The 18,301-nt window shown below is 45.4% G+C and overlaps 1 protein-coding gene and 1 non-coding gene across 2 annotated transcripts; both read right to left on the reverse strand.

Moving 5' to 3' along the window:
- Nucleotides 1–6,881: 6,881 nt before the first annotated feature.
- On the reverse strand, nt 6,882–10,534 carry CCL26 (C-C motif chemokine ligand 26). Its single transcript, XM_060033149.1, has 3 exons — nt 10,312–10,534; nt 10,108–10,222; nt 6,882–7,328 (listed from the first exon to the last, which is right to left on the reverse strand). The coding sequence occupies exons 1-3, from the start codon at nt 10,382–10,384 to the stop codon at nt 7,232–7,234; spliced, it is 285 nt and encodes a 94-aa protein (XP_059889132.1). The 5' UTR covers nt 10,385–10,534; the 3' UTR covers nt 6,882–7,231.
- Nucleotides 10,535–10,783: 249 nt separating this feature from the next.
- On the reverse strand, nt 10,784–10,855 carry TRNAR-CCG (transfer RNA arginine (anticodon CCG)). Its single transcript has one exon. It is a non-coding gene; the product is annotated as a tRNA-Arg (tRNA).
- Nucleotides 10,856–18,301: the final 7,446 nt, after the last annotated feature.

Here is an 18,301-nt window from a genome sequence, read left to right on the forward strand (position 1 = left end):
TTGACCAAATGGAACTGGGGATTGAGTGACTCACTGCTGATGTCAGGGGCTCAGCAGGGAGGGGCAAGTGTCTCATGAGATTCCCAGCAGCCTGGGATGAGTTTGAGAGTCCCTGGAGAGCCAGTAACCATGGGACAGGGCAAGGACACCAGCCCCTGGCAGTCACTCTGGGAGTATATGCTACCCAAGTAGCCCAGGATTTCCCTCAGGGGACCAAGAGGTTTGTTTGTTCCCTAATTAGTAAAGAGTAAAGGAGGAGTTTTCTGATGTTCTGGTCTGAGAGCCAAGATTTTCGATTTTGTAGCTGACCAGCGGGGTCTTCTTGCAGCATGAGGAAGTACACAAAACCACAGGATATGAATCTGGAGAAACTGGTGATAGCCTGCGTTCCACCACTCCCAGAAGTGTGACCTCAACCCCAGTACTTCATGTTTCTACCTCTGCTTCCTTGAAAATGGGAATCCTTGTCTTCCTCACCTCACAGGATTGAGGAATACTCTAGACGTGTTTTTTAAATGATAAGGCGATAGGTATATCAACGTTAGCTATTTTGACAGCTCTTATCGCATGGCACTGTACAAATTTCACTGTAAATATTTGTTGGCATGTCAGTTCTCCGTTAGACCATGAACTCCTAGGAAACAGGGAAAGTCTTTGCCACTTTTACATGTCACCCCTCCCCCGCCTCAGGGCCCCCAGCACCTAGCAGGGTGTCTAGCACAGAGCCTGTGAAAGTGGCTGAGAAGAAGAAAGAACTGAATGGGAAGAACCAGGTGCAGTATGGACAAAGCTGTTCATTTCTACAATTGCCTCTCCCTTACCAAACCCTGCCCATCTTTCTGGATCCAGCCCCAGTCTCCTTCACGAAACCTTGCAGAGCTAGATCTGCACATGGTGATCTCTCTTTTAGCATCTATTCCAACCTTCTGATTTTACGAATGAAGAAACTGAGGCCCAAGGAGATTGTGTCTCCACTCAAGCTCCCACAGGTCCCGTATCTTGTAGGGGATCTTAATTGTTTTGTGTGCATTTCCTTCCCACTCTCCCTAGACCCCCAATCCCTGAACTGTACCCTCTGAAGACTGAGCCAAGTCTTCCTTTTCTCATATCCTTTGCCTTCCTCCTCCAGTGCCTGTGTGTGACCCTGGATCTCAGGTAGATCCTCAGTAAAGACTCATAGAATGGACTTCTGTGCAAATTGGCCCCTTGGCAGGGAAGAGGTAACAAGAGTCTTGGAAAGATGGTAAGTGACTGTTGCCATCTGCTGGTAGCTGTGTGGAACTACAGACAAAAGTCTTGCAGGCTTGCATGTCTTGCCCTCTTCCTGTGTATAAACCACTGTTACTGGAGCCTAGGCAAAGTGTGTCTGGCAACGTTCGCGGCATAGTCCACAAATGTTTGCTGAGTCCTTCACTTCTGCAAAGATATTTACACTTAACTCCTGACCTCCAAGAGCCTACAGTCTGGTAGAGAGCTAGGAACATCAGTAAATATGTCACAATTGAAAGATACACTCATATTCTGAGCCATAAAACAAACCTCAGATCAAAAAGAATTGAAATCATACAGAGTGTGTTCTCTGACCACACTGGAAGAAAACTAGAAACTAATAACAGAAGGATAACAAACACTTGGAACAAATACTTGGATACTAAACAACAGACTTAAAATAATCCATGGTCCAAAGAGGAAGTCTCAAGGGAAATTTTAAAAATATATTGAGTGAAACTACAACATATTAAAATGTGTGAGACACAGCTAAAGCAGAGCTAAGAGGAAAACTTATAGCACTAAATGCTGACATTAGGAAAAAGAAACAGTCTCAGATCAATCACCTAAGCTACTACCTTAAGATATTAGAAAAATAAAGGAATAAACCCAAAGCAAACAAAAGGGAAGAAATTATAAGAAGTAGAAATCAATGAAGATTGAAAACAGAAAAACAATAGAGAAAATAAAAGAAACCAAAAGCTGATTCTTTGAAAAGGTCAATGCAGTTGACAAACCTCTAGCAAGAATGACAAAGAAAAAAAGAGAGAAAATGCAAATTACAAAATTCAGGGATGACATGGAGGAAACCACTATAGACCCTGCAGACTTCAAAAGGTTAATAAAAGAACACTTGGAACATCTACGTGTAGAACATCCACACATACGAATTTGACAAAGATGAAATGAACCAGTTCCTCAAAAAATACAAACTATCACATCTAAACAACAGTATGAAATAGATAATTTGAATAGCCCTGCAACTATTAAGGAAATTGAGTTTGTAATTTAAAACTCCTAAAAAAGAAATCTCCAGGCCCAGATGTTTTCATTGGAGAATTTTGCCAAGCATTTAAAGAGGAATAAATGTCAATTCTACACAATCTCTCATAGAAAGTAGAAATGGAAGAAGCACTTCCCAATTAATTTTATCTAGAACTACTCTAATACCAAAACCAAACAGACAGTACCGAGAGAGAGAGGGGACTACAGATCAATATCTCTCGTGACTATAGACACAGAAATCCTTAACAAAATCTTTCAAATAGAATTCAGCAATATATACACCATAACAAGTGAGGTTTCTTCCAGGGATGCAAGACTGGCTCAATATTTGAAAATCAATCAACGTAATCCATCATATTAACAGACTAAAAGAGAAAAATCACATAATCTTGTTAATCCAAAAAAGCATTTGACAAAACTGAAGACTCATTCATGATAAAAACTCTCAAAAATAGGCATAGTGGGGAACTTTCTCAATTATGAGCAAAAAAAAAAAAAAAAAAAACCTAAACAACTAGAACTAACATCATCCTTAACGGTGAAAGATTGCTTTCTCCCTGAGGTTGGGAACAAAGCAAGGATGTCTACTCTCACCACTCTTATTCAACAAAGTACTTGAAGTTCTAGCTAATGCAAGAAGTCAAGAAAAGGAAATAAAAGGCATACAGATCAAAAAGAAGGAAACAAAACTGCCCCTGTCTGCAGTTGACACAACTGTCTGCTTAGAAGTTCTAATATCTAATAAGGTTCCAGTATTTAGAATATATAAATACCTCTTACAACTCAACAATGAAAAGATAGAGTCAAAGGATTTGAATAGACATTTCTCCAAAGATATACAAAGGGCCAATAAGCACATGAAAAGATGCTCAACATCATTAGTCATAAGGGACATACAAATCAAAACCACAATGAGATACCAATTTCCATTTACTAGGATGGCTAACATCAAAAGGACAGACAAGGGTTGGCAAGGATATGGAGAAATTAGAATCCTCATACATTGATGGTAGGAATGTAAATTGATGCAGCTGCTGTGGAAAGCAGTTCTACAGTTTCTCAAAAAGTTAAACATAGAGTTACCATATACCCAACAGTTTCATCTGTACACGTATACCCAAGAGAAATGAAAATATGTGTTCATAAAAATTTGTACACCATCATTCATAATAGCCAAAAAAGTGGAAACAGACCAAATGTCCTTCAACTAATGAATGGATAAACAAAATGTGGTATATCCATGCAATGGAATATTATTCAGCCATAAAAAGGAACAAAATACTGATATATGCTACAACAGGAATGAAACTTGAAAAGATTATGCCAAGTGAAAGAAGCCAGATGCAAAAGGCCACACATTGTATGATCCCATTTATATGAAATGTTCAGAATAGGAAAATCTATAGAGACAGAAGTAGATTAGTGGCTGCCAGGGCTGGGGGTGGGGTGGGGGAAGAGGTTGCCAGGACTGTTAGGGAGTGAATACTAACAGGTATGGGGTTTCTTTAGGGAAGTGATGAAAATATTCTGGAATTAGTAGTGATGATGGTTGCAGTACTTTGTGACTATACTAAAAATCACTGAATTGTACACTTCTAAATGGTGAATTTTATGGTGTGTAAATTAATCTCAAAAAAATTTTTTTAAATTGATTGTATTTATGAAACAGGTGAGACAGAACATAGAGCCCAGATATAGCTCCACACAAGAACTGAAGGGCAAAAGCAATTCAATGGGGGAAGAAGAGTCTTTTCATTAAACGGTGCTGGAGCAATTGAGTTGGTAGGTAGGTAGGTACGTAAATCAATCAACCAACCAACCAACCAGTCAACCTTGACCTAAATCTCACACCTATATAAAAACTAACACCCAATCCACCCTAAGTTCAAATATAAATGTAAAACTATAAAACTTTAAGGAGAAAACATAGAAAAAAAATGTTTGGGACCTAGGGCTTGGTGAGGAGTTCTTCGGGATGACACCAAAATCATTCTCCGTAAAAGGAGAAAATCAATAAATTAGACTTCATCAAAATTAAATCTTTGAGGCTTACCTGGCAGTACAGCGGTTAAGACTCCCCAATTCCACTGCAGGGGGCACGAGTTTGATCCCTGGTCGGGGATCCTGCATGCTGCGCCGTGTGGCCAAAAAAAAAAAAAAATTAAATCTTTAACTCTGTGAAAGACGCTGTTAAGAAGAAAAGACAGCAAACCACGTATCTGACAAAGGACTCATATCTGGAATCTATCTGATAAAGGACTCATATGAAAATTCAACAGTGCTATTTACAATAGCCAGGTCATGGAAACAACCTAAATGCCCATTGACAGATGAATGGATAAAGAAGATGTGGTACATATATACAATGGAATATTACTCAGCCATAAAAAGGAATGAAATTGGGTCATTTGTAGAGACGTGGATGGATTTAGAGAGTGTCATACAGAGTGAAGGAAGTCAGAAAGAGAAAAACAAATATCGTGTATTAATGCATATATGTGGAACCTAGAAAAATGGTACAGATGAACTGGTCTGCAGGACAGAAATAGAGACACAGATGTAGAGAACAAATGTATGGACGCCAAGGGGGGAAAGCGGCAGGGGGATGGGGGTGGTGGTGGTGGGATGAATTGGGAGATTGGGATTGACATATATACACTAATATGTGTAAAATAGATAACTAACAAGAACCTGCTGTATAAAAAATAAATAAATAAAATAAAATTTAAAAACCTCAACAGTGAAAACAAGCACTCTAATTAGAAAGTAGAGAAAAAACACAAGAAACTTTTCACCAAAGAGGATATATGGATGGCAAATAAGCACATGAAAAGACATTGCATAGTGATAGCCATTCAGGAAGTGAAAATTAAGACCACAATGAGAGTTTGAAATGGAGCAGGGTCCCATGGTCCTTGCCTCCCCATGTCCTCAGCCTGCCTTTTGTCTGTGGAAAAACTTTAGCCAAAGAATAAGTTTAATCAGAGAAATGAGAAAATGCAGAAACAAAGGAAAACAGTCAAAGGAGACCAAATAATAATAGTTTAGTCACTAAGTATAGTCAAGGACCTTTAGTTCCTCCCCACAGGCTACAGATAATATTCTGAGCCATATCCTGTAAGCTGTCTTATAGATACTGAAACCCACACCAGGTGGAAGAAGTTAACTATGTGATGACCAGACTGTAGCCATGACGGTAAGCTGCCACACACAGTTCCGAGAACTGGCCTCAAGGAAATGGGAAAAAACCAACCCTGGAACTGAAGACTAACTGTACTTAAAACAATCAAGATGGTGCTGGGCAGACCTCTTCATGATTAATTTCAAGATGACCGTCAGAGCTGACTGTGCTGTTTCTGCACGTAGCCCCCTCCCTCTGCCTATAAAAGCTCTTGCTCCCTGATTGTCAGTGGGGGGAGTCGGCCTTTGGACAGGCATCCGCCCTCCCCCACCCCCGTTGCCAGCATCCAAAATAAAGCAAACTTTCCTTTCCACCAACTTGGCCTCTTTATTGGCTTTTGAGCGATGAGCAGCCGGATCCCACTTTCGGTTACAATATCACTACACACCTATTAGAACAGCTAAAATGAAAAACAAGTGATAATAGCAAATGCTAGCCCAGATGCACAGAAAACTGGTGGAAACATACATTACTCGTGGAAAGGTCAAATGACACAGTGACCCTGGAAAATAGCTTGGCAGTTTCTTTAAAAAAAAAAACGAAACATACATTTAATTTATGACCCCCAGCAATTAATTGCATGCCTGGGCGTTTATCTCAGAGAAATGAAAACCTATGTCCACTCGAAAACATCTGTGTGCGTGACTGTTCTTCTTAGCTTTATTTGTAATAGCCCCAAAATGAAAACCTACAGGAGGGTAGTGGTTCAATAAACTGCAGTGTGGCACTCCATGGAATACTAGTTAACAGTAAAAAAGAATAAACTATTGAAACCCACAACAACTTGGATGTATCTCAAGAGCATTGTGTGAAGTTAAAAAAAAAAACAATCTCAAAAGGTCACGTATGATATGATATGATTGTTTATATAACCTTCTCGAAATGACAAAATTATGGAGAAGAATAGATTAGTGGTTGCTAAGGGTTAAGGATGGTGGGGGAGGGGAGATGTGACCGAAGAGAGAGAACACTGGTGAGATCTTTGTGCTGACGGAAAAGATCTGTATCTTGGTTGTAATGATGGCTACACTAATCTACGCGCAATAAAGTAACAGAACGATACAGACACTTTATACCAATGTCGATTTCCTAGGTGTGGTATTGTACTGTAATTATGTAAGATGTGACTATTGGGGAAAACTGGGTAAAAGGTATCCCTGACTTCCTTGTATTGTTTTTGCAACTTCTGGTGAAGCTATAATTATTTTTTTAAAGTTCTTTAGGCTATATAGACATAGGCATCTTAGGATTGGTAGGTAGACAATATTCATGCTTATTAATTAATGCCTTATGAGAAAACACTGCCCAATATGGATACATTTCCTATACCCCGCACCAACAGGCTATGAGGCTATGAGGTGTTGCACAGTTTAATTTTCCATACAACATAAACTTATCTCTCTAAATAATGTTAAGACATTTCATGGGCATTTTGCCAAAATATATTAACATTGTCCCTGCTTTTTTTGCCCAAACAAAAACATAAGGCAGAATTCAATACCAGGGTCAGTTCAGGGATTGGAGACTTGCCAGGCCGTCAACTGCAAATATCCACTGCTTTATTTTCTTTGAAGAAAACTCAGTTTTTATTGAATTAGAATGTTTATTGAGCAAATGAAATCTTTATTAAAAAAAAAAAAAGGCTGGTGAGAAATATCCTGTCCTCCCCACCAGACCCATGCAGCCTTCTGTTGGAGAAATTCTTCAGGCTCCACCAAGGGGGGCAAAGCCAAGAACAGAGCAGGATCCAGGCGTTTTGGACTGAGAATTCGGCGGTCACGGTTGTTGCCGGGCTCTTAGTAAAGACATGTATTTTCGCACCCATGCTTCCTTCGGTGTTGCACAGAGTTTCTGGCCTCTTTTGGTGGTGAATCTATGGAAAAGAGATGCTGACAGTCAATGCTAAAAACTTTTGTCTCCCGGAAAGGGATGGAAAGGGAGGGGCAGCCCCGCCCAATCTTCTTGCTCGCTTTGCTGTACCCCTGTCACACTGTCCCTGCTCCCTCTTCTGGCCCTTGACCTCCCTCTTCTCCTGCTATCCTGTTTTCCACTGGAAACCACACTTCCTGGCCCACCTTCACCAGGAAAGATGTAACAACAGCTCTGGTCTGAAGCAAGTAATCTGCACCGTGCCTCTTAACTCTTTCGTTTTTTTTTTTTCTTTCGTTTTAATATAACAGTTTTGTTGGGATATAAGTCACTAATTTGCCCACTTAAAGTGTATAATCATAATTCATTGGTTTTAGTATATCAATAGATGATGCAACCGTCACCATGATCAATTTTATAACATCTGTATTGCCCCGCAAAGGAACCTCTTGTGTATTGTGCCACTCAATTCTTAATCACATTATCATGGGTTGTTAGCCACGGCTGCTTATGTGGATACGATTCCTGCCTTCCTTACCACACTGTGAGCTCATTAAGACTGGGGGTTGTGGTTGATGTCCCTGAATGGCTTCCAACCTTTACTCCCTGAGAGTACTCGGAAGTGACAAGAGCCTAGATCAGGGGGTGCTCTAACCTGGAGCAGGGGAGAAGAGCCAAAAGGATGGGGAAATAAGAGAAAGGAAGGGCTCTGTGGGTGTTTGAACATCCATGTGACATTGCTCCCATTGAGAGATGGGAGTCCCCTCCCCTTGAATTTAGGCCAGTCTTAAGGACTGGTTGACTAATAGAGAATGGCAAAAGTGATGCTATGTGATTTGGTAGCTAAGTCATAGAAGGTTGTAGAACTTCTGCCTGGTTCACTGAGCACTTACACAGGAGCTGTGGACTTCCTCATAAGGAGTCCTGCCACCCCAGCTCACCATAGTATGAGGAAGCCCGAACTAGCCCAACAGAGAGACCACACAGAGGGGCCCTGGAGGGAGATGCCTCCAGCCCCCTGAGCTGTTCCAGCTCCAGCACCATCTGTCTGCAACCACACAAGAGACGCCTTTCCAGAACCTTGCAGCCAAGCCTTTCTGGAATTCCAGACCCATGGAAACCACGAGAGATGAGAAGATGACCATTGTTGGATTAAGCCACTAAGCTTTGGGTGGTTGGTTACGCAGCAACAGTTGACTGAGATAGGCCCCTCATCTTCCTTCTACAAATGAGGAAACTTGACTTGCCCAAGGTCACACAGCTTATAAAATGAAAGAGCCACTGCTCTGAGCTCAGCTCAGGGCTCTTTGCCAGCTGTTGGTTAAGTGTTGGTGTCTTTAAAACTCCAGAAAGCCAATCAAGACACAAAGGAGAAGACCCAGGACATCCTGAGCCCTGGAGCATCCCCCTCCATATCTAGGCACTTGAGTGCTTCTTTCCCATCCTTAACTGTCTCAAAATGATAACATTCAGCTTTGTCCCAGGAGCCCGTTTTCTCCCTTTCCGCACCGTTCTCTCATGCTCAGGAACCCAAGGTCCCCTGATTGTGTATTTGCACTTAAAGATCGCTTCCATTTGCTGAATGTTTACTGTGTGCAGGCTCAGCGCTAAATTCTTTGCATATATTAACCTCATTTAGTCCTGCCAGGGAGCCTTCCAGGTGTGTGTCATCTCTCCTGCTACCGATGAGCTTGGCATGACATGCCTCCTGTCTACCTGTCTGCCTAGTCAGTAACATGTTCATCCTTCTCCCCTCCACCATGCTCCTGCCTGCCCCCTTCACCTGGGCTACTCCCGCTTAGCCTTGGGGGGGTCTCAGTGTAAATGTCACTCCCTCCAGGAGACCCTCCCAACACTAAGTTAGGTCCTCCTGTGACTATGATGAAGGGTGGCCGAATATGCCGCCCCCAAATATGCCACTTTGACGTGAGGATTATTTTGAACGAAAGACACTAAAAAAAACCCCAATGAAACAGAACAAAACAAAAAAACCCCAGCAGGGGGCAAGAAGAGCATTCTGACCTCCCCTTTTTCCCTGAAAGCAGGAGATGAAACTCCCATGTGAAAAATGTCCTCCTCGTACCAGGAGGAAAGAAATATTCTTAGCACCAGAGATAGAGTCAAGGCCAAGTGAACTCTGTAAAAACAGACCTTGTGAAGATAACTCTTATCAGTCGTTAGCTTTCCCCACGCCCATATATTTTAATTACTTCTCCATAGTTCCTTCCTTGTTCAAAAGCACGCAGGTTTTATATAAAAAGCATGTAGCTTTTGCCACTTCTTTAGGTCTTCATCTTCCTGTGGGGCTCCTGTGTGCGTGTAAAAAGCTATATGTTTTCCTCTTGTTAATGTCTTATGTCGATTTAATTCTAAAGCCCAGCTGGAGCCCCTAAGAGGGTAGAGAGAAAGTTTTGCCTGCGCTACAATATGCTCCCTCCTGCTCTCTCTCCCGCTGTCTTTTTCAAGCACTCATCACAATCTTGATTATTTTGTGCAAATGTCTTTTAATGCCCTCTTTCTTATGCTAGATATAAGGTCTGTAAGGGCTGTTTATTCTTTTATACCCAGCACTTAGCACAGTGCCTGGCAGGCGCCCAGCTCATGGTCTGCAAGCCAGGAAACCAAGCTCAGGGTTACGCTTCTTAAGGCCTGAGATAAGGTGATAACCCAAGTCACTGGGTTCCCATCTTGAGGCTCATCCTGGCACTGTGGGGGTCTTCCCAGAATCCATCCAACAGCATGAATGGTAAGGGACCCTAAAAGCCCAAAGGAGAAATACTCACATCACAGCCTGCTGGGAGCAGCTGTTCCTGGTGAATTCATAGTTACTCACCCACCTCCAGGGAGGGATCTTGTGGGTGTATTGAAAGCAGCAGAACTTAGCCACATCACTGCCACCTAAATAAACAGGGAGAGAAAGGAGCTTGGAGATGTCCCTTTGCTTCCATCCCTAGTCAGCCTGGGAAGGGAGTTGGACAGCGCCGTACGTGCAGCAGCTCCAAGATGGACACTCAGGATAAAAACCAGGAAAAGAGGGAAAGCCGTGGGGAAGTTCTTCATGGTGCTACAAGCTGGGTCCTTCACAGCCTTCTTCCTAATTCCTCCTGTCTCAGCAGTACCCTCTTTTATGGGGCTGAGTGGTCCCTGAAGATAATTCCAGAGAATTTTACCGTAAAGCACAAAAGCAGCTCTTTTGTACTACAGAGGGGAAGCAACCTGACACCCGTGAAAAGGAGATTGGAAAGTGAGGAGGTGTCATGGGGCGGGAAGGGGAGGAGTCAGCACACCCTTGAGAGTCTCCCAGCCAGTGTGATGGTCTGAGGCAATGCTTGATTGTTTGAAAAGCAAAAGCAGAGGAAATAAGAATTCTAGAGAATTGACCTTAGTTATTCCAGATAGATTCCTGGCTCTTGGCCAGAGTTTTTTCTGTTTTTTGCCGCATGGCATGTAGGATGCTAGTTCCCTGACGAGGGATCGAACCTGTGCCCCCGCATTCGGAGCACGGAGTCCTAACCACTGGACCACCAGGGAAGTCCCCTTTCTTGGTTTTCTAAACATTGTTTATCTCTTGTTGAGGTCTGGACAGTCTCAGGACAGGAGCATAGAGCAGCCTGACCACACAATGGATGTTCAGGAATGAAGCTCCTGGGGAGGAGCTTCAAGATGGCAGAAGAGTAAGACGTGGAGGTCACCTTCCTCCCCACAGATACATCAGAAATACATCTACACGTGGAAAAACTCCTACAGAACAACTACTGAACGCTGGCAGAACACCTCAGACCTCCCAAAAGGCAAGAAACCCCCCCACGTACCTGGGTAGGGCAAAAGAAAAAAGAATAAACAGACACAAAAGGATAGGGACGGGACCTACACCAGTGGGAGGGAGCTGTGAAGGAGGAAAGGTTTCCACACACTAGGAAGCCCCTTCGCGGGCGGAGACTGCGGGAGGCGGAGGGGGGAGCTTCGAAGCCGCGGAGGAGAGCGCAGCCACAGGGGTGTGGAGGGCAAAGCGGGGAGATTCCCTCACAGAGGATCAGGGCCGACCGGCACTCACCAGCCCGAGAGGCTTGTCTGCTCACCCGCCGGGGCGGGCGGGGCTGCGAGCTGAGGCTTGGGCTTTGGTCGGAGCGCCGGGAGAGGACTGGGGTTGGCGGCGTGAACACAGCCTGCAGGGGGTTAGTGCACCACGGCTAGCCGGGAGGGAGTCCGGGGAAAAGTCTGGACCTGCCAAAGAGGCAAGAGACTTTTTCTTCCCTCTTTGTTTCCTGGTGCGCGAGGAGGGGGGATTCAGAGCGCTGCTTAAAGGAGCTCCAGAGACGGCGCGAGCCGCGGCTAAAAGCGCGGACCCCAGAGCCGGGCATGAGACGCTAAGGCTGCTGCTGCCGCCACCAAGAAGCCTGTGTGCGAGCACAGGTCACTCTCCACACCCCCCTTCCGGGGACCCTGTGCAGCCCGCCACCGCCAGGGACCCAGGGACAACTTCCCCGGGAGAACGCACGGCGCGCCTCAGGTTGGTGCAACGTCTCGTCTGCCTCTGCAGCCGCAGGCCCGCCCCGCACGCCGTGCCCCTCCCTCCCCCCGGCCTCAGTGAGCCAGAGCCCCCGAATCAGCGGCTCCTTTAACCCCGTCTTGTCTGAGCGAAGAACAGACGCCCTCCGGCGAACTACACGCAGAGGCGGGGCCACATCCAAAACTGAACCCCGGGAGCTGTGAGAACAAAGAAGAGAAAGGGAAATCTCTCCCAGCAGCCTCAGAAGCAGCGGATTAAAGCTCCACAATCAACTTGATGTACCCTGCATCTGTAGAATACATGAATAGATAACGAATCATCCCAAATTGAGGAGATGGACTTTGGGAGCAACGATATGTATATGTTTTCCCCTTTTCCTCTTTTTGTGAGTGTGTATGTGTATGCTTCTGTGTGTGATTTTGTCTGTATAGCTTTGCTTTTACCATTGTCCTAGGGTTCTGTCTGTCCTTTTTTTTTTTTTTTTTAGTATAGTTTTTAGCGCTTGTTATCATGGGTTGATTTGTCTTTTGGTTTGGTTGCTCTCTTCTTTCTTTTTATTATTTTAAATTTTTTTTAAATAATTATTTTTTATTTTATCTTCTTTGCGGTACGCGGGCCTCTCACTGTTGTGGCCTCTCTCGTTGCGGAGCACAGGCTCCGGACGCGCAGGCTCAGCGGCCATGGCTCACGGGCACAGCCGCTCCGCGGCATGTGGGATCTTCCCAGACCGGGGCACGAACCCGTGTCCCCTGCATAGGCAGGCGGACTCTCAACCACTGCGCCACCAGGGAAGCCCCTAACCAACATTTTAAAATAACTATAAATGGAATATAACCTTTAAAAAGTGAATCACCATGTTGTACACTTGAAACTTATATAATATTGTACATAAACTATACCTCAATTTAAAAAAAAGACTTTATCATGACCCCAACATTATTTTGCTGCTCCAGCTGCCACCTGGAAGGAGAGGTGGCTGAGACCAGACTCTGCTCATCAGCTGCCCCTGCCCCCAAGCAGGGGTTCTGAGTCACTTAACCCAGCTCAGCACTTCTCAACTGGACCTCCTGTGCCAGATGAAGCCAAAGGTCCCTTCTCCTCCCCGGTCCCTTGTCTGCCAGAGTGGGAGATAAAGTCTGTCAACCTGGCTGGCCGTGACAATAACCTGGACTACTTTTTTTTAAAAAATTGCGATATAATTGACGTATAACGTATTCATTTTAGGTGTACGACACAATAAGTTGATATACGTATACACTGGGAAATTATTGCCACAAGTTAACATCCATCACCACATAGTTACAAATTTTGTTTTCTTGTGAGCAGAACTTTTAAGATCTACTGTCTTAGCAACTTTCAAATATACAATACAGTATTGTTAACTACAGTCACGATGCTGTATGTTATATCTCCAGGGCTTGTTCATCTTATAACTGGAAATTTGTAACTTTGACCCCCTTCACCCATTTTGCCCAACCCCTAGCCCCCGCCTCTGGCAACCACCAATCTGTTCTCTGTATCTATGAGTCTGGGGTTTTATTGTGTTTCAGATTCCACATATAAATGAGATCAGATGGCATTTGTCTTTCTCTGTCTATCTTATTTCGCTCAGCACAATGCCCTCAAGGTCCATCCATGTTGTCGCAAATGGCAAGGGTTCATTCTTTTTTATGGCTGAGTAACATTCCACTGTGTGTATATGTGTGTGTGTGTGTATTTTTTTCTTTATCCATTCATCCTCCAGTGGACACTTAGGCTGCTTCCATGTCTTGGCTGTTTTAAATAATGCTGCAGTGAACATCAGGGTGCAGATATCTTTTCAACTAAGTGTATTCATTTCCTTCTGATAAATACCCAGAAGTGGGATTCCTGGATCGTATGGCAGTTCTGTTTCTACGTTTTTGAGAAAGTTCCATACAGTTTTTTGTTTGTTTGTTTGTTTGTTTGTTTTGCGGTACGCGGGCCTCTCACTGCCGTGGCCTCTCCCGTTGCGGAGCACAGGCTCCAGACGCACAGGCCCAGCTGCTCCGCGACACGCGGGATCCTCCCAGACCGGGACACGAACCCGTGTCCCCTGCATCGGCAGGCGGACCCTCAACAACTGCGCCACCAGGAAAGCCCACTCCATACAGTTTTCGATAGTGGCTGCGCCAACTGGGGCAACTTCTTCAAGAATGCAGATTTCTGGGCCCCACCCCAGCAGAGTCATCACGTATGGGGCAGGGCCCAGGAATCTGCATTTTAAGTCAGATTCTGATTCTAAAGCCCCGCTAGGGTTGAGAACTGCTGTTCTGTGGGTCTTCTCTGTTCCTCCTCCCACCCCTTGGACTCAAGGGCTCACCTGTGCTTGCTTCCTCTTCCACCCTTGGATTATGATTGTACTTTTTGATATGTCAGCCGTGGGCTAGAGCAGAGCTGAATTAACTCAGTTTCAGTGAGTCATAGGACAGGTTTTGTCCGGGGTGGAGTATTCTCCCAAACACAGACCAACTTTGTCTTAACGTGGCCACAAACTAAGCCCGGTCCCTCCCTGACCACAGCAGCTTCCGGCACCCCTCCATCTCCAGAACATCTCAAGGTAGCTTGAGAAAGACTGTGGGGGACTCAGTGCATTGCCATTGTGCTGGTGGTCCGCCCAGAGCCAGGGCGGCAGATGTCACCTCCCCACACACAGACTGGCCATCCACGGCCAAGGCTCGCATCCCAAAGCAAGGCCGGACCAAGGCAGGCCAGGACTTCTGGTGGACAGTTCAGGCGCCCCATGATCAGCACTCCAGTCAGTGCCTCCTTTCTCCAGAGGCATTTAATGGCCACCAGAGAAATGAGACAGGAGGAAGCAGGGGGCACAGAGCCACTGGAGTGGCCATAGAAGTATTAGCTGGGTGCCCTGGCCACAGCAAGGCCAGCTTCAGCTTCTCTGCCTCCTGCCTAAACTTGAGGCTGCCCACAGCCTGTATACCATGTGCCAGGCATTCAGCTAAATGCTTCCCATGCATTAATTGCCTGTTTAATACTTACAGCCGACCCATGAAATAGGTACTTCCATTATGCTCATTTTACAGATGTGGAAACTGAGGCCCGAGAGCTCAGTTAGCTTCCTCCAGCACCACACAGCCAGAAACCGAGGAGGCTGGGATCAAATCCAGGTCCATCTGACTTCCTAGACCAAGTCATTTCTCCTTTATTTATTTATTTGTCATCTAAACTAGTTGACTTGGTTTGTATTCTCCCAAATACAAACCCTGGGACAAGGGTTTGGGAGTATGTAGTTTATTCAGGAGAGGCAGAGACACCGGCGAGAAGGGCAGGCAGCCAGGAGCATGTGTTGTCAAGCCAGTGACTGATTGGGAAACAGGGCAACGATTGGCAGAGAGCGGAGAACACACTCCCTAGAGCTATTCCGACCAGGGAGTTAGGGACCTGGGATGGTGGTTAGACACTCACTTTAATTAGCTGTTGGTTGAGGGCTGCCCGGGGGCTGTTCATTCCCTGGCACTTCTGGCCTGACCCAGCAGAGCAGCCTTCGGGCCGAAGCACCCAGGCACAGAGACGCAGATCCTCCTGGCTGTTGGAAGAAGTCAGGAGCATGATGAAAGATAACAGTCCGAGGGAAAGGCGCACAGGCAACGCATCGACAGCTTCTGTACACTAGTTTTTATTACAAAAGGGATAAATGCACATAGCAAGAAGTTTAAACACCCCAGGAAAGTACTGATAAAGATGTATCTTCTCTCTCCCTGACTCCCAGCGTGACTTGCCTAAGGCAACCACCTGTCACCTACAAATTGGCCCTTGCCCTCTACCTCTACAAGGATCAAATTATGAGCTGCTGCAGCTGCTGACCATTGACACCGCCTGAAAGGAGCTCAGGGTGGAGATCAGGAATGAGGCCCTCTGTGCTCTGGGAAGAACTGGCAGAACATGTCTTTAGATAGTTAGATATTTTCGGGAGAAGACTTTATGAGCCCAACTCTTGCATCTCCTCGTATCTAGAAAAGCACTAAAATCCTTCATGGTGACGTCCGCTCCTCGTGACCAGCAGCAACCTTCTGCAAAAAATATGTGCTTGATTGCATGGACTCCCCCTTCACCAAACTCACATATATACTCATCTTCCCCCCTACCTCTCTGGAGCAGTTTCTCAGAGCTATCTGAAATGCTGTCTCCTGGACTATAGTCCTCATTTTGCCCCTCATTAAGTTTGTAAAACGTAACTCGCAACTCTCACGTTGTGCATTTTTTTCAGTCAACACAACTTTGATAGTTTGCATCCATCAAGTTGCTAAGCATACGTGTATTTTTTTTTACATGAATAGGATCATACAGTGCATGTCCTTGTGCACCTTGTTTTTTTTCACTTAAAAATATATCTTTGCTGAGGCCCCTATGAATTGGCAATTAGGTTGTTGCTAGTTTTCTATAACCACAAATAGTGCTGCCTGCATCCTTGTACATGAACCTCTGTGCAAACGTGTAGGACATATTTCTGGAGGTGGAATTGCTGGGTCAATGGCGTGTGTATGTATGTATTTATTTTGGCTGTGTTGGGTCTTTGTTGCTGTGCGCGGGCTTTTCTCTAGTTGTAGCGAGCGGGGGGCTACTCTTGCGGTGCGCAGGCTTCTCACTGCGGTGGCTTCTCTTATTGCGGAGCACGGGCTCTAGGCGCGCAGGCTTCAGTAGTTGTGGTGTGCGGGCTCAGTAGTTGTGGCTCGCGGGCTTAGCTGCTCCGCGGCATGTGGGATCCTCCCGGACTGGGGCTCGAACCCATGTCCCCTGCATTGGCAGGCAGATTCTTAACCACTGCGCCACCAGGGAAGTCCCAGTATGTGTGTCTAGCATTTTAACATATGCTACCAGACGGTCCTCCAAAGAGGCTGGCCCAGGAGACACACCTGCCAGAAGGACAGGGTTCCAGCTTTGCACACTCTTGGAGGCTCTCCCCTCCTCGCCACTGCCTGCTTCAATCCTTCCATGGCTGCATGGCTGCAACTGTACCAGAGTTTACAGCTTCCCTGATGAAATAAATGAGAACCCTCAGATGGGAACCAGCAAAGGTAGTTTATTTAGCGCTTGCCTAGCAAGGGAATCAGGCGCATCACCTGTGTTTGGCAGACACTCACAGGCCTCCGGGGAGTGGGAGAGCTTCAGAGAGGACCAGAGGGAAAGCACAGGTATATCTTGAATGGAGGCTGTTGGCCCGGGAAGCTGGAGGCGGGATAACTAGAAGCAGACATCTTCTGTGATTGATTCGGGAGTATGTTTGGCCATCTCTGGTTGGTTCTGAGTTGGAGAAAGGGGACAATTAGGAAGCTGGCAGTCACTGACCAATCTCATGATTCTGGGGTTTTTGCTGCGGAGGCTGTGCGTCAGAGTTCTGTCGTCACCTACAGTCTGACCAATGTCTGTTTGTAGTTCCGTCTCTCACCTGAAGACACCAGCTCTCTTCCATCCTTAGAAAAACACTCTGTGGGAGTTCCCTGGTGGTCTAGGGGTTAGGACTCTGTGCTTCCACTGCTTGGGAACTGTTCGGGGGTGAGGGTGGGGAACTAAGATCCCTCACAGCTGCACGGCACGGCCAAAAAAAAAAAAAAAAGGAAGCAAAGACTTTTTAAAAAGAAGAAGAAGAAGAAACACTGTTCTTTAGAGAGTGAAAGCTCAATCGCCGTTCGGAGGCCAGCTCTGGGCCGAGGATTTCTGCAGGCTCTCTTCCCCCATCAGAATGTCCTCTCTTGTTTTTAACGCTACCCTTGATTCTGCTTTGTATCGAGTTAAAAGAACCTTAATAGTCTGCTGCCAGGCCTTTCTTGTGCTCTGCAGACTCTCTGTACCTGAAGGCTTGTTTTGAACCGTGGAAGGCTGCCCTGCTCCCACCTGCAGTAAGACCGACCCTCCTCGCAGCTGACAATGACTAATGGAGGGGGTGTAATTCTGAGGGGTGGGTCTCACACCACTGCCCAGTGGCTGGAGCTCTAATTCCCCTCTGCTTGATAACACACTCTTATTGGAAGTGATAACACACTCTTATTTCCTTCCCTTGTATTACCTCCTCATTTTCCTGGTGTTGTTTCCTGTACCTCCCAAATATAATATCTGAACCCAAATCTTTGTTTTCAGGGAGTGCTTCTGGGGAAAACCCAAACAGAATTGGAAGGTTTCCTTATCCGTATTTTACAGATGAGGGAAACTGAGGCTCAGAGAGGTTAAGTAACATATTTCAAGGTCATGCGGCTTCTCAGTCAGGACTGGTGTTAAACCCACACTGCTTTTGATTTGTGAGTGTGTTATTTTTCTCCCTAATCCTTTGAAGCCAGAAGCCAACCACGTTTTCTAATTTAATAGTCTTTTGATGCCTAAACAGCTCCTTGTGCAATAATACGTTCTGTCAAAATTTTTTCCAAATTTAACTGAATCCAGCTATGCATGTATGTTCTTCAGGGTTCATAACAGGACTCCCAAGGGCAGGCCAA

Source organism: Delphinus delphis, chromosome 15 (assembly GCF_949987515.2).
Source record: "Delphinus delphis chromosome 15, mDelDel1.2, whole genome shotgun sequence".
Taxonomy (NCBI): Eukaryota; Metazoa; Chordata; class Mammalia; order Artiodactyla; family Delphinidae; genus Delphinus; species Delphinus delphis.